General features: G+C 37.5%; 1 protein-coding gene across 2 annotated transcripts in view; it reads right to left on the bottom strand.

The window, feature by feature from the left end:
* Positions 1–17,653, bottom strand: part of WNT9A (Wnt family member 9A) — a 161,271-nt gene that overhangs the window by 16,976 nt on the left and 126,642 nt on the right. For both annotated transcript variants that reach the window (XM_077267816.1, XM_077267817.1), the window contains one exon: positions 16,744–17,006. In XM_077267816.1, coding sequence (XP_077123931.1) covers positions 16,744–17,006 — 263 coding nt within the window. The remainder of the gene's footprint in view (positions 1–16,743; positions 17,007–17,653) is intronic.

Raw genomic sequence — 17,653 nt, 5'->3', positions numbered from 1 at the left:
TTATATTCTTGTGCATAGGGGCAGTATTATAGTAGTTATATTCTTGTACCTAGGAGCAGTATTATAGTAGTTATATTCTTGTACATAGGAGCAGTATTATAGTAGTTATATTCCTGTACATAGGAGCAGTATTATAGTAGTTATATTCTTGTACCTAGGAGCAGTATTATAGTAGTTATATTCTTGTACATATGAGCAGTATTATAGTAGTTATATTCTTGTACATAGGGGCAGTATTATAGTAGTTATATTCTTGTACATAGGAGCAGTATTATAGTAGTTATATTCTTGTACATAGGAGCAGTATTATAGTAGTTATATTCTTGTACATAGGAGCAGTATTATAGTAGTTATATTCTTGTACATGGGGCAGTATTATAGTAGTTATATTCTTGTACCTAGGAGCAGTATTATAGTAGTTATATTCTTGTACATAGGAGCAGTATTATAGTAGTTATATTCCTGTACATAGGAGCAGTATTATAGTAGTTATATTCTTGTATATAGCAGCAGTATTATAGTAGTTATATTCTTGTACATAGGGAGCAGTATTACAGTAGTTATATTCTTGTACATAGGAGCAGTATTATAGTAGTTATATTCTTGTACATAGGAGCAGTATTATAGTAGTTATATTCTTGTACATAGGGGCAGTATTATAGTAGTTATATTCCTGTACATAGGAGCAGTATTATAGTAGTTATATTCTTGTACCTAGGAGCAGTATTATAGTAGTTATATTCTTGTACATATGAGCAGTATTATAGTAGTTATATTCTTGTACATAGGGGCAGTATTATAGTAGTTATATTCTTGTACATAGGAGCAGTATTATAGTAGTTATATTCTTGTACATAGGGGCAGTATTATAGTAGTTATATTCTTGTACCTAGGAGCAGTATTATAGTAGTTATATTCTTGTACATAGGAGCAGTATTATAGTAGTTATATTCCTGTACATAGGAGCAGTATTATAGTAGTTATATTCTTGTATATAGGAGCAGTATTATAGTAGTTATATTCTTGTACATAGGGAGCAGTATTATAGTACTTATATTCTTGTACATAGGAGCAGTATTATAGTAGTTATATTCTTGTACCTAGGAGCAGTATTATAGTAGTTATATTCTTGTACATATGAGCAGTATTATAGTAGTTATATTCTTGTACATAGGGGCAGTATTATAGTAGTTATATTCTTGTACATAGGAGCAGTATTATAGTAGTTATATTCTTGTACATAGGGGCAGTATTATAGTAGTTATATTCTTGTACATAGGAGTAGTATTATAGCAGATATATTCCTGTACATAGGAGCAGTATTATAGTAGTTATATTGTACATAGGAGCAGTATTATAGTAGTTATATTCTTGTACATAGGGAGCAGTATTATAGTAGTTATATTCTTGTACATAGGGGTAGTATTATAGCAGATATATTCCTGTACATAGGAGCAGTATTATAGTAGTTATATTCCTGTACATAGGAGCAGTATTATAGTAGTTATATTCTTGTATATAGGAGCAGTATTATAGTAGTTATATTCTTGTACATAGGGAGCAGTATTATAGTAGTTATATTCTTGTACATAGGAGCAGTATTATAGTAGTTATATTCTTGTACATAGGAGCAGTATTATAGTAGTTATATTCTTGTACATAGGGGCAGTATTATAGTAGTTATATTCCTGTACATAGGAGCAGTATTATAGTAGTTATATTCCTGTACATAGGAGCAGTATTATAGTAGTTATATTCTTGTACATAGGAGCAGTATTATAGTAGTTATATTCTTGTACATATGAACAGTATTATAGTAGTTATATTCTTGTACATAGGAGCAGTATTATAGTAGTTATATTGTACATAGGAGCAGTATTATAGTAGTTATATTCTTGTACATAGGGAGCAGTATTATAGTAGTTATATTCTTGTACATAGGAGTAGTATTATAGCAGATATATTCTTGTACATAGGAGCAGTATTATAGTAGTTATATTCTTGTACATAGGGAGCAGTATTATAGTAGTTATATTCTAGTATATAGGAGCAGTATTATAGTAGTTATATTCTTGTACATAGGGAGCAGTATTATAGTAGTTATATTCTTGTACATAGGAGCAGTATTATAGTAGTTATATTCTTGTACATAGGAGCAGTATTATAGTAGTTATATTCTTGTACATAGGGGCAGTATTATAGTAGTTATATTCCTGTACATAGGAGCAGTATTACAGTAGTTATATTCCTGTACATAGGAGCAGTATTATAGTAGTTATATTCTTGTATATAGGAGCAGTATTATAGTAGTTATATTCTTGTACATAGGGAGCAGTATTATAGTAGTTATATTCTTGTACATAGGAGCAGTATTATAGTAGTTATATTCTTGTACATAGGAGCAGTATTATAGTAGTTATATTCTTGTACATAGGGGCAGTATTATAGTAGTTATATTCCTGTACATAGGAGCAGTATTATAGTAGTTATATTCTTGTATATAGGAGCAGTATTATAGTAGTTATATTCTTGTACATAGGGAGCTGTATTATAGTAGTTATATTCTTGTACATAGGGGCAGTATTATAGTAGTTATATTCTTGTACATAGGAGCAGTATTATAGTAGTTATATTTTTGTACATAGGGGCAGTATTATAGTAGTTATATTCTTGTACATAGGAGCAGTATTATAGTAGTTATATTCTTGTACATAGGGGGCAGTATTATAGTAGTTATATTCTTGTACATAGGGGGCAGTATTATAGTAGTTATATTCTTGTACATAGGAGCAGTATTATAGTAGTTATATTCTTGTACATAGGGGCAGTATTATAGTAGTTATATTCTTGTACATAGGAGCAGTATTATAGTAGTTATATTCTTGTACATAGGGGGCAGTATTATAGTAGTTATATTCTTGTACATAGGGGGCAGTATTATAGTAATTATATTCTTGTACATAGGAGCAGTATTATAGTAGTTATATTCTTGTACATAGGAGCAGTATTATAGTAGTTATATTCTTGTACATAGGAGCAGTATTATAGTAGTTATATTCTTGTACATAGGGGCAGTATTATAGTAGTTATATTCTTGTACATAGGGGCAGTATTATAGTAGTTATATTCTTGTACATAAGGAGCAGTATTATAGTAGTTATATTCTTGTACATAAGGAGCAGTATTATAGTAGTTATATTCTTGTACATAGGAGCAGTATTATAGTAGTTATATTCTTGTACATAGGGGCAGTATTATAGTAGTTATATTCTTGTACATAGGGGCAGTATTATAGTAGTTATATTCTTCTATATAGGAGCAGTATTATAGTAGTTATATTCTTGTACATAGGGGCAGTATTATAGTAGTTATATTCTTGTACATAGGAGCAGTATTATAGTAGTTATATTCTTGTACATAGGGGCAGTATTATAGTAGTTATATTCTTGTACATAGGGGCAGTATTATAGTAGTTATACTTTTGTACATAGAGGCAGTATTATAGTAGTTATATTCTTGTACATAGGAGCAGTATTATAGTAGTTATATTCTTGTACATAGGGGCAGTATTATAGTAGTTATATTCTTATACATAGGAGCAGTATTATAGTAGTAATATTCTTGTACATAAGAGCAGTATTATAGCAGTTATATTCTTGTACATAGGGGCAGTATTATAGTAGTTATATTCTTGTATATAGGGGCAGTATTATAGTAGTTATATTCTTGTATATAGGGGGCAGTATTATAGTAGTTATATTCATGTACATAGGGGCAGTATTATAGTAGTTATATTCTTGTATATAGGGGCAGTATTATAGTAGTTATATTCTTGTATATAGGGGGCAGTATTATAGTAGTTATATTCTTGTACATAGGAGCAGTATTATAGTAGTTATATTCTTGTGCATAGGGGCAGTATTATAGTAGTTATATTCTTGTACCTAGGAGCAGTATTATAGTAGTTATATTCTTGTACATATGAGCAGTATTATAGTAGTTATATTCTTGTACATAGGGGCAGTGTTATAGTAGTTATATTCTTGTACATAGGAGCAGTATTATAGTAGTTATATTCTTGTACATAGGAGCAGTATTATAGTAGTTATATTCTTGTACATAGGGGCAGTATTATAGTACTTATATTCTTGTGCATAGGGGCAGTATTATAGTAGTTATATTCTTGTACCTAGGAGCAGTATTATAGTAGTTATATTCTTGTACATAGGAGCAGTATTATAGTAGTTATATTCCTGTACATAGGAGCAGTATTATAGTAGTTATATTCTTGTACCTAGGAGCAGTATTATAGTAGTTATATTCTTGTACATATGAGCAGTATTATAGTAGTTATATTCTTGTACATAGGGGCAGTATTATAGTAGTTATATTCTTGTACATAGGAGCAGTATTATAGTAGTTATATTCTTGTACATAGGAGCAGTATTATAGTAGTTATATTCTTGTACATAGGAGCAGTATTATAGTAGTTATATTCTTGTACATAGGGGCAGTATTATAGTAGTTATATTCTTGTACCTAGGAGCAGTATTATAGTAGTTATATTCTTGTACATAGGAGCAGTATTATAGTAGTTATATTCCTGTACATAGGAGCAGTATTATAGTAGTTATATTCCTGTACATAGGAGCAGTATTATAGTAGTTATATTCTTGTACATAGGAGCAGTATTATAGTAGTTATATTCTTGTACCTAGGAGCAGTATTATAGTAGTTATATTCTTGTACATATGAGCAGTATTATAGTAGTTATATTCTTGTACATAGGGGCAGTATTATAGTAGTTATATTCTTGTACATAGGAGCAGTATTATAGTAGTTATATTCTTGTACATAGGGGCAGTATTATAGTAGTTATATTCTTGTACCTAGGAGCAGTATTATAGTAGTTATATTCTTGTACATAGGAGCAGTATTATAGTAGTTATATTCCTGTACATAGGAGCAGTATTATAGTAGTTATATTATTGTATATAGGAGCAGTATTATAGTAGTTATATTCTTGTACATAGGGAGCAGTATTATAGTAGTTATATTCTTGTACATAGGAGCAGTATTATAGTAGTTATATTCTTGTACATAGGGGCAGTATTATAGTAGTTATATTCCTGTACATAGGAGCAGTATTATAGTAGTTATATTCTTGTACATAGGAGCAGTATTATAGTAGTTATATTCTTGTACATAGGAGCAGTATTATAGTAGTTATATTCTTCTATATAGGAGCAGTATTATAGTAGTTATATTCTTGTACATAGGGGCAGTATTATAGTAGTTATATTCTTGTACATAGGAGCAGTATTATAGTAGTTATATTCTTGTACATAGGGGCAGTATTATAGTAGTTATATTCTTGTACATAGGGGCAGTATTATAGTAGTTATACTTTTGTACATAGAGGCAGTATTATAGTAGTTATATTCTTGTACATAGGAGCAGTATTATAGTAGTTATATTCTTGTACATAGGGGCAGTATTATAGTAGTTATATTCTTATACATAGGAGCAGTATTATAGTAGTTATATTCTTGTACATAAGAGCAGTATTATAGTAGTTATATTCTTGTACATAGGGGCAGTATTATAGTAGTTATATTCTTGTATATAGGGGCAGTATTATAGTAGTTATATTCTTGTATATAGGGGGCAGTATTATAGTAGTTATATTCTTGTACATAGGAGCAGTATTATAGTAGTTATATTCTTGTGCATAGGGGCAGTATTATAGTAGTTATATTCTTGTACCTAGGAGCAGTATTATAGTAGTTATATTCTTGTACATATGAGCAGTATTATAGTAGTTATATTCTTGTACATAGGGGCAGTGTTATAGTAGTTATATTCTTGTACATAGGAGCAGTATTATAGTAGTTATATTCTTGTACATAGGAGCAGTATTATAGTAGTTATATTCTTGTACATAGAAGCAGTATTATAGTAGTTATATTCTTGTACATAGGAGCAGTATTATAGTAGTTATATTCTTGTACATAGGGGCAGTATTATAGTAGTTATATTCTTGTGCATAGGGGCAGTATTATAGTAGTTATATTCTTGTACCTAGGAGCAGTATTATAGTAGTTATATTCTTGTACATAGGAGCAGTATTATAGTAGTTATATTCCTGTACATAGGAGCAGTATTATAGTAGTTATATTCTTGTACCTAGGAGCAGTATTATAGTAGTTATATTCTTGTACATATGAGCAGTATTATAGTAGTTATATTCTTGTACATAGGGGCAGTATTATAGTAGTTATATTCTTGTACATAGGAGCAGTATTTTAGTAGTTATATTCTTGTACATAGGAGCAGTATTATAGTAGTTATATTCTTGTACATAGGAGCAGTATTATAGTAGTTATATTCTTGTACATAGGGGCAGTATTATAGTAGTTATATTCTTGTACCTAGGAGCAGTATTATAGTAGTTATATTCTTGTACATAGGAGCAGTATTATAGTAGTTATATTCCTGTACATAGGAGCAGTATTATAGTAGTTATTTTCTTGTATATAGGAGCAGTATTATAGTAGTTATATTCTTGTACATAGGGAGCAGTATTATAGTAGTTATATTCTTGTACATAGGAGCAGTATTATAGTAGTTATATTCTTGTACATAGGAGCAGTATTATAGTAGTTATATTCTTGTACATAGGGGCAGTATTATAGTAGTTATATATCTGTACATAGGAGCAGTATTATAGTAGTTATATTCCTGTACATAGGAGCAGTATTATAGTAGTTATATTCTTGTACATAGGAGCAGTATTATAGTAGTTATATTCTTGTACCTAGGAGCAGTATTATAGTAGTTATATTCTTGTACATATGAGCAGTATTATAGTAGTTATATTCTTGTACATAGGGGCAGTATTATAGTAGTTATATTCTTGTACATAGGAGCAGTATTATAGTAGTTATATTCCTGTACATAGGAGCAGTATTATAGTAGTTATATTCTTGTATATAGGAGCAGTATTATAGTAGTTATATTCTTGTACATAGGGAGCAGTATTATAGTAGTTATATTCTTGTACATAGGAGCAGTATTATAGTAGTTATATTCTTGTACATAGGGGCAGTATTATAGTAGTTATATTCCTGTACATAGGAGCAGTATTATAGTAGTTATATTCTTGTACATAGGAGCAGTATTATAGTAGTTATATTCCTGTACATAGGAGCAGTATTATAGTAGTTATATTCTTGTACATAGGAGCAGTATTATAGTAGTTATATTCTTGTACCTAGGAGCAGTATTATAGTAGTTATATTCTTGTACATATGAGCAGTATTATAGTAGTTATATTCTTGTACATAGGGGCAGTATTATAGTAGTTATATTCTTGTACATAGGAGCATTATTATAGTAGTTATATTCCTGTACATAGGAGCAGTATTATAGTAGTTATATTCTTGTATATAGGAGCAGTATTATAGTAGTTATATTCTTGTACATAGGGAGCAGTATTATAGTAGTTATATTCTTGTACATAGGAGCAGTATTATAGTAGTTATATTCTTGTACATAGGGGCAGTATTATAGTAGTTATATTCCTGTACATAGGAGCAGTATTATAGTAGTTATATTCTTGTACATAGGAGCAGTATTATAGTAGTTATATTCTTGTACATAGGAGCAGTATTATAGTAGTTATATTCTTGTACATAGGGGCAGTATTATAGTAGTTATATTCCTGTACATAGGAGCAGTATTATAGTAGTTATATTCCTGTACATAGGAGCAGTATTATAGTAGTTATATTCTTGTATATAGGAGCAGTATTATAGTAGTTATATTCTTGTACATAGGAGCAGTATTATAGTAGTTATATTCTTGTACATAGGAGCAGTATTATAGTAGTTATATTCTTGTACATAGGAGCAGTATTATAGTAGTTATATTGTACATAGGAGCAGTATTATAGTAGTTATATTCTTGTACATAGGGAGCAGTATAATAGTAGTTATATTCTTGTACCTAGGAGCAGTATTATAGTAGTTATATTCTTGTACATATGAGCAGTATTATAGTAGTTATATTCTTGTACATAGGGAGCAGTATTATAGTAGTTATATCCCTGTACATAGGAGCAGTATTATAGTAGTTATATTCTTGTATATAGGAGCAGTATTATAGTAGTTATATTCTTGTACATAGGGAGCAGTATTATAGTAGTTATATTCTTGTACATAGGAGCAGTATTATAGTAGTTATATTCTTGTACATAGGAGCAGTATTATAGTAGTTATATTCTTGTACATAGGAGCAGTATTATAGTAGTTATATTCTTGTACATAGGGGCAGTATTATAGTAGTTATATTCCTGTACATAGGAGCAGTATTATAGTAGTTATATTCCTGTACATAGGAGCAGTATTATAGTAGTTATATTCTTGTACATAGGAGCAGTATTATAGTAGTTATATTCTTGTACATAGGGAGCAGTATTATAGTAGTTATATTCCTGTACATAGGAGCAGTATTATAGTAGTTATATTCTTGTATATAGGAGCAGTATTATAGTAGTTATATTCTTGTACATAGGGAGCAGTATTATAGTAGTTATATTCTTGTACATAGGAGCAGTATTATAGTAGTTATATTCTTGTACATAGGGAGCAGTATTATAGTAGTTATATTCTTGTACATAGGAGCAGTATTATAGCAGTTATATTCTTGTACATAGGAGCAGTATTATAGTAGTTATATTCTTGTACATAGGGGCAGTATTATAGTAGTTATATTCTTGTACATAGGAGCAGTATTATAGTAGTTATATTCTTGTACATAGGAGCAGTATTATAGCAGTTATATTCTTGTACATAGGAGCAGTATTATAGTAGTTATATTCTTGTACATAGGGGCAGTATTATAGTAGTTATATTCTTGTACATAGGAGCAGTATTATAGCAGTTATATTCTTGTACATAGGAGCAGTATTATAGTAGTTATATTCTTGTACATAGGGGCAGTATTATAGTAGTTATATTCTTGTACATAGGAGCAGTATTATAGTAGTTATATTCTTGTACATAGGAGCAGTATTATAGCAGTTATATTCTTGTACATAGGAGCAGTATTATAGTAGTTATATTCTTGTACATAGGGGCAGTATTATAGTAGTTATATTCTTGTACATAGGGAGCAGTATTATAGTAGTTATATTCTTGTACATAGGAGCAGTATTATAGTAGTTATATTCTTGTACATAGGAGCAGTATTATAGTAGTTATATTCTTGTACATAGGGGCAGTATTATAGTAGTTATATTCCTGTACATAGGAGCAGTATTATAGTAGTTATATTCTTGTACATAGGAGCAGTATTATAGTAGTTATATTCTTGTACATAGGAGCAGTATTATAGTAGTTATATTCTTGTACATAGGAGCAGTATTATAGTAGTTATATTCTTGTATATAGGAGCAGTATTATAGTAGTTATATTCTTGTACATAGGGAGCTGTATTATAGTAGTTATATTCTTGTACATAGGAGCAGTATTATAGTAGTTATATTCTTGTACATAGGAGCAGTATTATAGTAGTTATATTCTTGTACATAGGAGCAGTATTATAGTAGTTATATTGTACATAGGAGCAGTATTATAGTAGTTATATTCTTGTACATAGGGGCAGTATTATAGTAGTTATATTCTTGTACATAGGGGCAGTATTATAGTAGTTATATTGTACATAGGAGCAGTATTATAGTAGTTATATTCTTGTACATAGGGGGCAGTATTATAGTAGTTATATTCTTGTACATAGGGGCAGTATTATAGTAGTTATATTCTTATATATAGGAGCAGTATTATAGTAGTTATATTCTTGTACATAGGAGCACTATTATAGTAGTTATATTCTTGTACATAGGAGCAGTATTATAGTAGTTATATTCTTGTACATAGGGGCAGTATTATAGTAGTTATATTCTTGTACATAGGGAGCAGTATTATAGTAGTTATATTCTTGTACATAGGAGCATTATTATAGTAGTTATATTCCTGTACATAGGGGCAGTATTATAGTAGTTATATTCTTGTACATAGAGGCAGTATTATAGCAGTTATATTCTTGTACATAGGAGGCAGTATTATAGTAGTTATATTCTTGTACATAGGGGGCAGTATTATAGTAGTTATATTCTTGTACATAGGGGGCAGTATTATAGCAGTTATATTCTTGTACATAGGGGCAGTATTATAGTAGTTATATTCTTGTACATAGGAGCAGTATTATAGCAGTTATATTCTTGTACATAGGAGGCAGTATTATAGTAGTTATATTCTTGTACATAGGGGGCAGTATTATAGCAGTTACATTATTGGACAGATGGGGACATATTACAGGGGATGTTGCTCTCCTCCTGGTGGTCTTCATGTCATGTACGTCTAGTATATATTGGGTTTCCCTCCTGTTTCCTCTCCAGGATCAGATCCGGGAGTTTCTTAGAATTATTTGATTGTATTAGAATAACACAAAGCTTGTAAGTTTTGGAGATGGGGGTGAGGTCTTGTGGAGAGGGTTGGGGGAGGGGAGTCGTTTTCGTCTCGCTGCCAGAGCCGGACTTTCTTCTTTCTCTGGATCTGCAGCTGAGGATCTTGAGCTCTATTTGGTAATAGAGAGGAAATTGTGTCTTTAATAAGAGGTCCATTCACATGGCGAACATCTCCACACAGAAGAGACTGAAGAGGCTCTCACTTTAATTGCACAAGTTTTTGCCGATGTCGCCCCCCTTTTCTTTAGTGATTGGGGTCACACTGAGAGCACTTATCCAGACACAATGGGGCTGAAGGCGTGGGCGATGACTTCATAACTGGGCACATGACACGTTAGTCAGTGGTCGTATCCTGGGTGAGAAGACCCCCACAGGCCGACCAAAAACAGGAACTGATCAAAGTAACAGACCCGATGGTTTCATGGTGTAAGGAGGAATAATCTGTGTATTGTTGATGTGTAATGTACACTGTGTAATGCGTTATGGTGTCGGCCGTGTATTCTGCCCAGCAACAGGTAGCTGACTAGGACAGTTAGAGTTAATGGTTGGGACTAGCCCAGAGTGGGCTGAGCCATAAAGGGACAGTGTTAGTTTCCTGTCAGTGTCAGAAAGGGCCCAGTGAGCGTAGAGAAAAGACCCAAGGTCTGGACAGTGAGCAGTGCCGCATGATACGAGTGTCCCCAACGAGACAGGAGACAGAGCCTGAGGATAGCGATATCCTAGTGGAGAGAAAGAAGTGCTACCCATCAGAGACGGGTCCTGGGACAGGAGGCCTAGAAGTACGGCCCAGAGCTTAGAACTCAGAAAGGTGACGGGCCTTGATGGGACCTAGTACGTGAGACGAAGAGAGAGAGAGTGCCCTGAGCTCCAGAGTGTCAGGGACAGAGAAGAGACGTACCGGCCATACTGGAGGAGCGAGAAGGCGCAGAGCCGCGGGAGGAGAATAGGACTCCTGCCTCATGGATGGTAGTAGTGAGCTGGGCTGTGGTGACGTGTGAGGGATGAGACCGGAGAGAGAAGAGGAGGGACACTGTACGTGGAAAATGCTCCGTAGTGTGACTGGAAACATTCATCAAGATATGTACCCCCCTGTCTCCTGTACATAATCTCGCTATGTCCTGTGCATAATCCCGCTATCTCCTGTACATAATCCCACTGTGTCCTGTACATAATCCCGCTATCTCCTGTACATAATCCCACTGTGTCCTGTACACAATCCCGCTATGTCCTGTGCATAATCCCACTGTGTCCTGTACATAATCCCGCTATCTCCTGTACATAATCCCACTGTGTCCTGTACACAATCCCGCTATCTCCTGTACATAATCCCACTGTGTCCTGTACATAATCCTGCTGTGTCCTGTACATAATCCCACTGTGTCCTGTACACAATCCCGCTATGTCCTGTACATAATCCCGCTATCTCCTGTACATAATCCCGCTATCTCCTGTACATAATCCCACTGTGTCCTGTACATAATCCCGCTATCTCCTGTACATAATCCCACTGTGTCCTGTACATATTCCCCCTATCTCCTGTACATAATCCCACTGTGTCCTGTACATAATCCTGCTGTGTCCTGTACATAATCCCACTGTGTCCTGTACACAATCCCGCTATGTCCTGTACATAATCCCGCTATCTCCTGTACATAATCCCGCTATGTCCTGTGCATAATCCCGCTATCTCCTGTACATAATCCCACTGTGTCCTGTACACAATCCCGCTATCTCCTGTACATAATCCCACTGTGTCCTGTACATAATCCCGCTATGTCCTGTACATAATCCCGCTATCTCCTGTGCATAATCCCGCTATCTCCTGTACATAATCCCACTGTGTCCTGTACATAATCCCGCTGTGTCCTGTACATAATCCCGCTGTGTCCTGTACATAATCCTGCTGTGTCCTGTACACAATCCCGCTATGTCCTGTGCATAATCCCACTATCTCCTGTACATAATCCCGCTATCTCCTGTACATAATCCCGCTGTGTCCTGCACATAATCCCGCTTTGTCCTGTACATAATCCTGCTGTGTCCTGTACATAATCCCGCTATGTCCTGTGCATAATCCCGCTATCTCCTGTACATAATCCCGCTATCTCCTATACATAATCCCGCTATCTCCTGTAAATAATCCCGCTATCTCCTGTACATAATCCCCCTATCTCCTGTACATAATCCCCCTATCTCCTGTGCATAATCCCGCTATCTCCTGTACATAATCCCACTGTGTCCTGTACATAATCCCGCTGTGTCCTGTACACAATCCCGCTATGTCCTGTGCATAATCCCACTATCTCCTGTACATAATCCCGCTATCTCCTGTACATAATCCCGCTGTGTCCTGCACATAATCCCGCTTTGTCCTGTACATAATCCCGCTGTGTCCTGTACATAATCCCGCTATGTCCTGTGCATAATCCCGCTATCTCCTGTACATAATCCCGCTATTTCCTGTAAATAATCCCGCTATCTCCTGTACATAATCCCCCTATCTCCTGTACATAATCCCGCTGTGTCCTGTACATAATCCCCCTATCTCCTGTACATAATCCCGCTGTGTCCTGTACATTATCCCGCTATCTCCTGTAAATAATCCCACTGTGTCCTGTACATAATCCCCCTATCTCCTATACATAATCCCGCTGTGTCCTGTACATAATCCCGCTGTGTCCTGTACATAATCCCGCTGTGTCCTGTACATAATCCCGCTGTGTCCTGTACACAATCCCGCTATCTCCTGTACATAATCCCACTGTGTCCTGTACATAATCCCCCTATCTCCTGTACATAATCCTGCTGTGTCCTGTACATATTCCCCCTATCTCCTGTGCATAATCCCGCTATCTCCTTTACATAATCCCGCTATCTCCTGTACATAATCCCGCTATCTCCTGTACATAATCCCGCTATCTCCTGTACATAATACCGCTATTTCCTGTACATAATCTCTCCCCTAGACATAATCCCGCTATCTCATATACATAATCCCTCTATCTCCTGTGCATAATCCCCCTACCTCCTGTGCATAATCTACAGCCTAAACATAATCCCCCTTTCTCCTATACATAATCCCGCTATTTCCTGTACATATTCTCTCCCCTATACATAATCCTCCTATCTCATATACATAATCCCGCTATCTCCTGTACATAATCCCCCTACCTCCTGTACATAATCCCGCTATTTCCTGTACATATTCTCTCCACTATACATAATCCTCCTATCTCATATACATAATCCCGCTATATCTCCTGTACATAATCCCCCTACCTCCTGTACATAATCTCTCCCCTATACATAATCCCGCTATCTCGTATACATAATCCCTCTATCTCCTGTACATAATCCATCTATCTCCTATATATAATACCGCTATCTCCTGTACATAATCCCTCTATCTCCTGTACATAATTCTCCCCAAATTATCATAAGGTAAAATGGTTTTACTTGACTGCTGATCTCCCTCATTGAACTGTGAAACATCTGGTGGCGAACTAAGAGGACTAGTATGGATAACTATGAAGACAACCTATGAGGACAGCTATGAGAACTACAATGAGGACTGGTATAATAACGAGCTATGAGAGCACTCTGAGGTATTACATGGACAGGTGAGGCACTAGCGGAGGAAATTGTAGAACCACTAGCCAGACTCTTTGAGAAATTATGGAGAACAGGAAAAGTCTCAGAAGATTGGGGAAGGGCAAATGGTGTCCATATTTTCAGAAAAGGAAAGCTGGAGCCAGGAAATTACAGGCCAGTGAGTTTTACGTCTATACCAGGAAAGATCTGTGAACAAATTATTAAATAGCATGTATGTAAGTACTTGGATAAGAATATAGTAATTAACCAGAGCCAGCATGGGTTTGTAGTAAACAAGTCATGCCAGATTAATCTAATTATCTTCTATGATGGAATAACTGACTGGGTGGATCAGGGAAATGCGGTAGATATAGTATATCTTGACTTCAGCAAAGCATTTGATAAAGTATCTAATACTATCTTTATTGAAAAAAATGACCAAGTATGGGATTGACAAGGCTACGATTAGGTGGATTCATAACTGGCTCAGTGATCGTACTCAAAGAGTGGTAATAAATGGTTACACATCCAATTGGAAGAGTGTTTCAAGTGGGGTACCTCAAGGCTCTGTCCTGGCCCCAGTGTTACAAGTGGGGTGCCAGAAGGCTCTCTCCTGGCCCTAGTGTTACAAGTGGGGTATCACAAGGCTCTGTCCTGGCCCCAGTGTTACAAGTGGGGTACCACAAGGCTCTGTCCTGGCCCCAGTGTTACAAGTGAGGTACCCACAAGCCTCTGTTCTGGCCCCAGTGTTACAAGTGGGGTACCACAAGCCTCTGTCCTGGCCCCAGTGTTACATGTGGGGTACCACAAGGCTCTGTTCTGGCCCCGTGTTACAAGTGGGGTACCACAAGGCTCTGTCTTGGCCCCAGTGTTACAAGTGGGGTACCGCAAGGCTCGTCCTGGCCCCAGTGTTACAAGTGGGGTACCACAAGGCTCTGTTCTGGCCCCGTGTTACAAGTGGGGTACCACAAGGCTCTGTCTTGGCCCCAGTGTTACAAGTGGGGTACCGCAAGGCTCGTCCTGGCCCCAGTGTTACAAGTGGGGACCGCAAGGCTCTGTCCTGGTCCCAGTGTTACAAGTGGGGTACCACAAGGCTCTGTCCTGGCCCCAGTGTTACAAGTGGAGTACCACAAGGCTCTGTCCTGGCCCCAGTGTTACAAGTGGGGTACCACAAGGCTCGTCCTGGCCCCAGTGTTACAAGTGGGGACCTCAAGGCTCTGTCCTGGCCCCAGTGTTACAAGTGGGGATCGCAAGGCTCTGTCCTGGCCCCAGTGTTACAAGCAGGGTACCACAAGGCTCTGTCTTGGCCTCAGTGTTACAAGTGGGGTACCACAAGGCTCTGTCCTGGCCCCAGTGTTACAAGTGGAGTACCACAAGGCTCTGTCCTGGCCCCAGTGTTACAAGTGGGGTACCACAAGGCTCTGTCCTAGCCCCAGTGATAGAAGTGGGGACCACAAGGCTCTGTCCTGGCCCCAGTGTTGTTCAACATTTTTATAAATGATCTAGATAAGGGAACTGAAGCTAAACTGATCAAATTTGCAGATGATGCAAAGCTAGGAGGGATAGCTAACACTATAGAAGACAGAGGAAGAATTCAGAAGGCTCTAGAGAAGCTTGAACAATGAGCAGTGACTAATAGAATGGTATCTAACAGGGAGAAATGCAGGATTCTACATCTGGACAAGAAAAGCAAAAATTACATCTACAGAATGGTGGAAATAGAACTAATCAACAGCATGTGTGAAAAAGGCTTGGGTATAGTAATAAATCACAGACTGCACATGAGTCAACAGTGTGATGCAGCAGCAAAAAAGGCAAACACAGTTCTAGGATGTATAAGAGAAGCATAGAGTCTAGATCACGTGAAGTCGTTATCTCCCTCTACTCCTCCTTGGTCAGGCCACATCTGGAATACGGTGTCCTGTTCTGGGCACCACAGTGTAAAAAAGACATTGAAAAACTGGAGCAAGTTCAGAGAAGAGTGACCAGGATGGTGAGCGGACTGCAAAATATGTCATAAGAGGAACGTTTAAAGGATGTAGGAATGTTTAGCTGCAAAAAAGAAGAGGAGACTTAATAGCTGTCTACAAATATCTGAAGGGCTGTCACAGTGTAGAGGGATCATCATTGTTCTCATTTGCACATGGAAACACGAGAAGCAATGGAATGAAACTGAAAGGGAGAAGATAAAGATTAGATATTAGGAGGGTGACAGTGATCAATGAGTGGAATAGGCTGCCAAGAGAGGTGGCGAGTTCTCCTTCATTGGAAGTCTTTACACAGAGGCTGGATAGACATCTATTTGAGATGTTTAGTGACTCCTGCATTGAGCATCATTGGACACGATGACCCTGGAGGTTCTGATGACCCTGAAGGTCCCGTCCAGCTCTAACATTCTAGGATTCTATGATAGCCATCTGGTCCCCTATCCAGAACTATGAGGCAGTCCCTCTTCGGGTCCATCATCTCCCTGCAGGTTGGTTGCGCAGCTTGGCGCCCTCATGAGTCGCCTTATCTCATCATCCTTAATGATGTACAGGTAACACCCCCTCCACAAATGTTGGGGTCTCTCTGAGGACAGACCCCTCTGGTGCCACCATGTCCTCCCGCCCTGGCCTCCTCACCTTCATCCCCACGTTGGTGTTATGTAAGTCCATTCGCGCCCGCAGATCTCGGTCGGATTTTTTGCCCAGAAATTCCTTGACAAACTTGTTGCTGTATTTGAGGTTGTCTCCGCAGCCGCCCCACTGCCAGGCCTCCCTGTTCTCCAGGTCCGGGGCCTCGTCACATGTGCAGCGCTCCATCCGCCCCGCACTGCACGCCTTCGCCATGGCGTGGGTGAGTCCAGCAGAGGAAATGGCGAAGAGGAAGGCCGTCTCCTTGAACCCTAGAAGAGGAAAAGAGGGAGATGGTCACCGGGCTCGGGTCGGGTCCTGTGTGCAGTGGGTGGAAATACTGGCCACAGCTGAGGGTCTGTTACAGTTGTATCCAGTCTGAGATATCTTTCTACCATCCTGACAGTTTGCTACAATGTATCAGCGCAGGGTTCACACACAATGCTCCGACATGCTGCGTCGGTTCCTACAGGCAGAGCCCCCCTTTATCGGATTTCGCCCCTCCGTCCCCCGCCCCGGGAGCCCCGCCAGGCTCATCTGACACGAGCCGTCTCTGCAGCGAGCCACATGGCTGCACAAGATATTAATTCACCAGCTCATAAAGCCGATGTGAATACGGCCATTCTAACCGCCGGTGTCTCCTGGGTCCTCCACCCACAGCTCTCTGGTTTCAGCGCTTCTCACATCACTGGCCGCGACAATAACTCTTCGTGTCCCAGATAAGATGTAGAAGTGCGGGTTGTAGTCAGCGCCCACAAGAAGCGAGAAGACGACGCCACCGTACTGGGAAACCCGGCACTTACTGGTGCCCTCGGGGAAGAAATGACGGGGTCCGTACTGACTGGTGTAGAGAGGGCAGCAACAGGGGAACAGTGCGGGGGAAAGCCAACAGGATGCAATTCACATCACAACCACCCGG

The sequence above is a fragment of the Ranitomeya variabilis genome, chromosome 6 (assembly GCF_051348905.1).
Source record: "Ranitomeya variabilis isolate aRanVar5 chromosome 6, aRanVar5.hap1, whole genome shotgun sequence".
Lineage (NCBI taxonomy): Eukaryota > Metazoa > Chordata > Amphibia > Anura > Dendrobatidae > Ranitomeya > Ranitomeya variabilis.
Note: the sequence above shows the minus strand (reverse complement) of the source record. Positions and strands in the feature narration are given on the sequence as shown.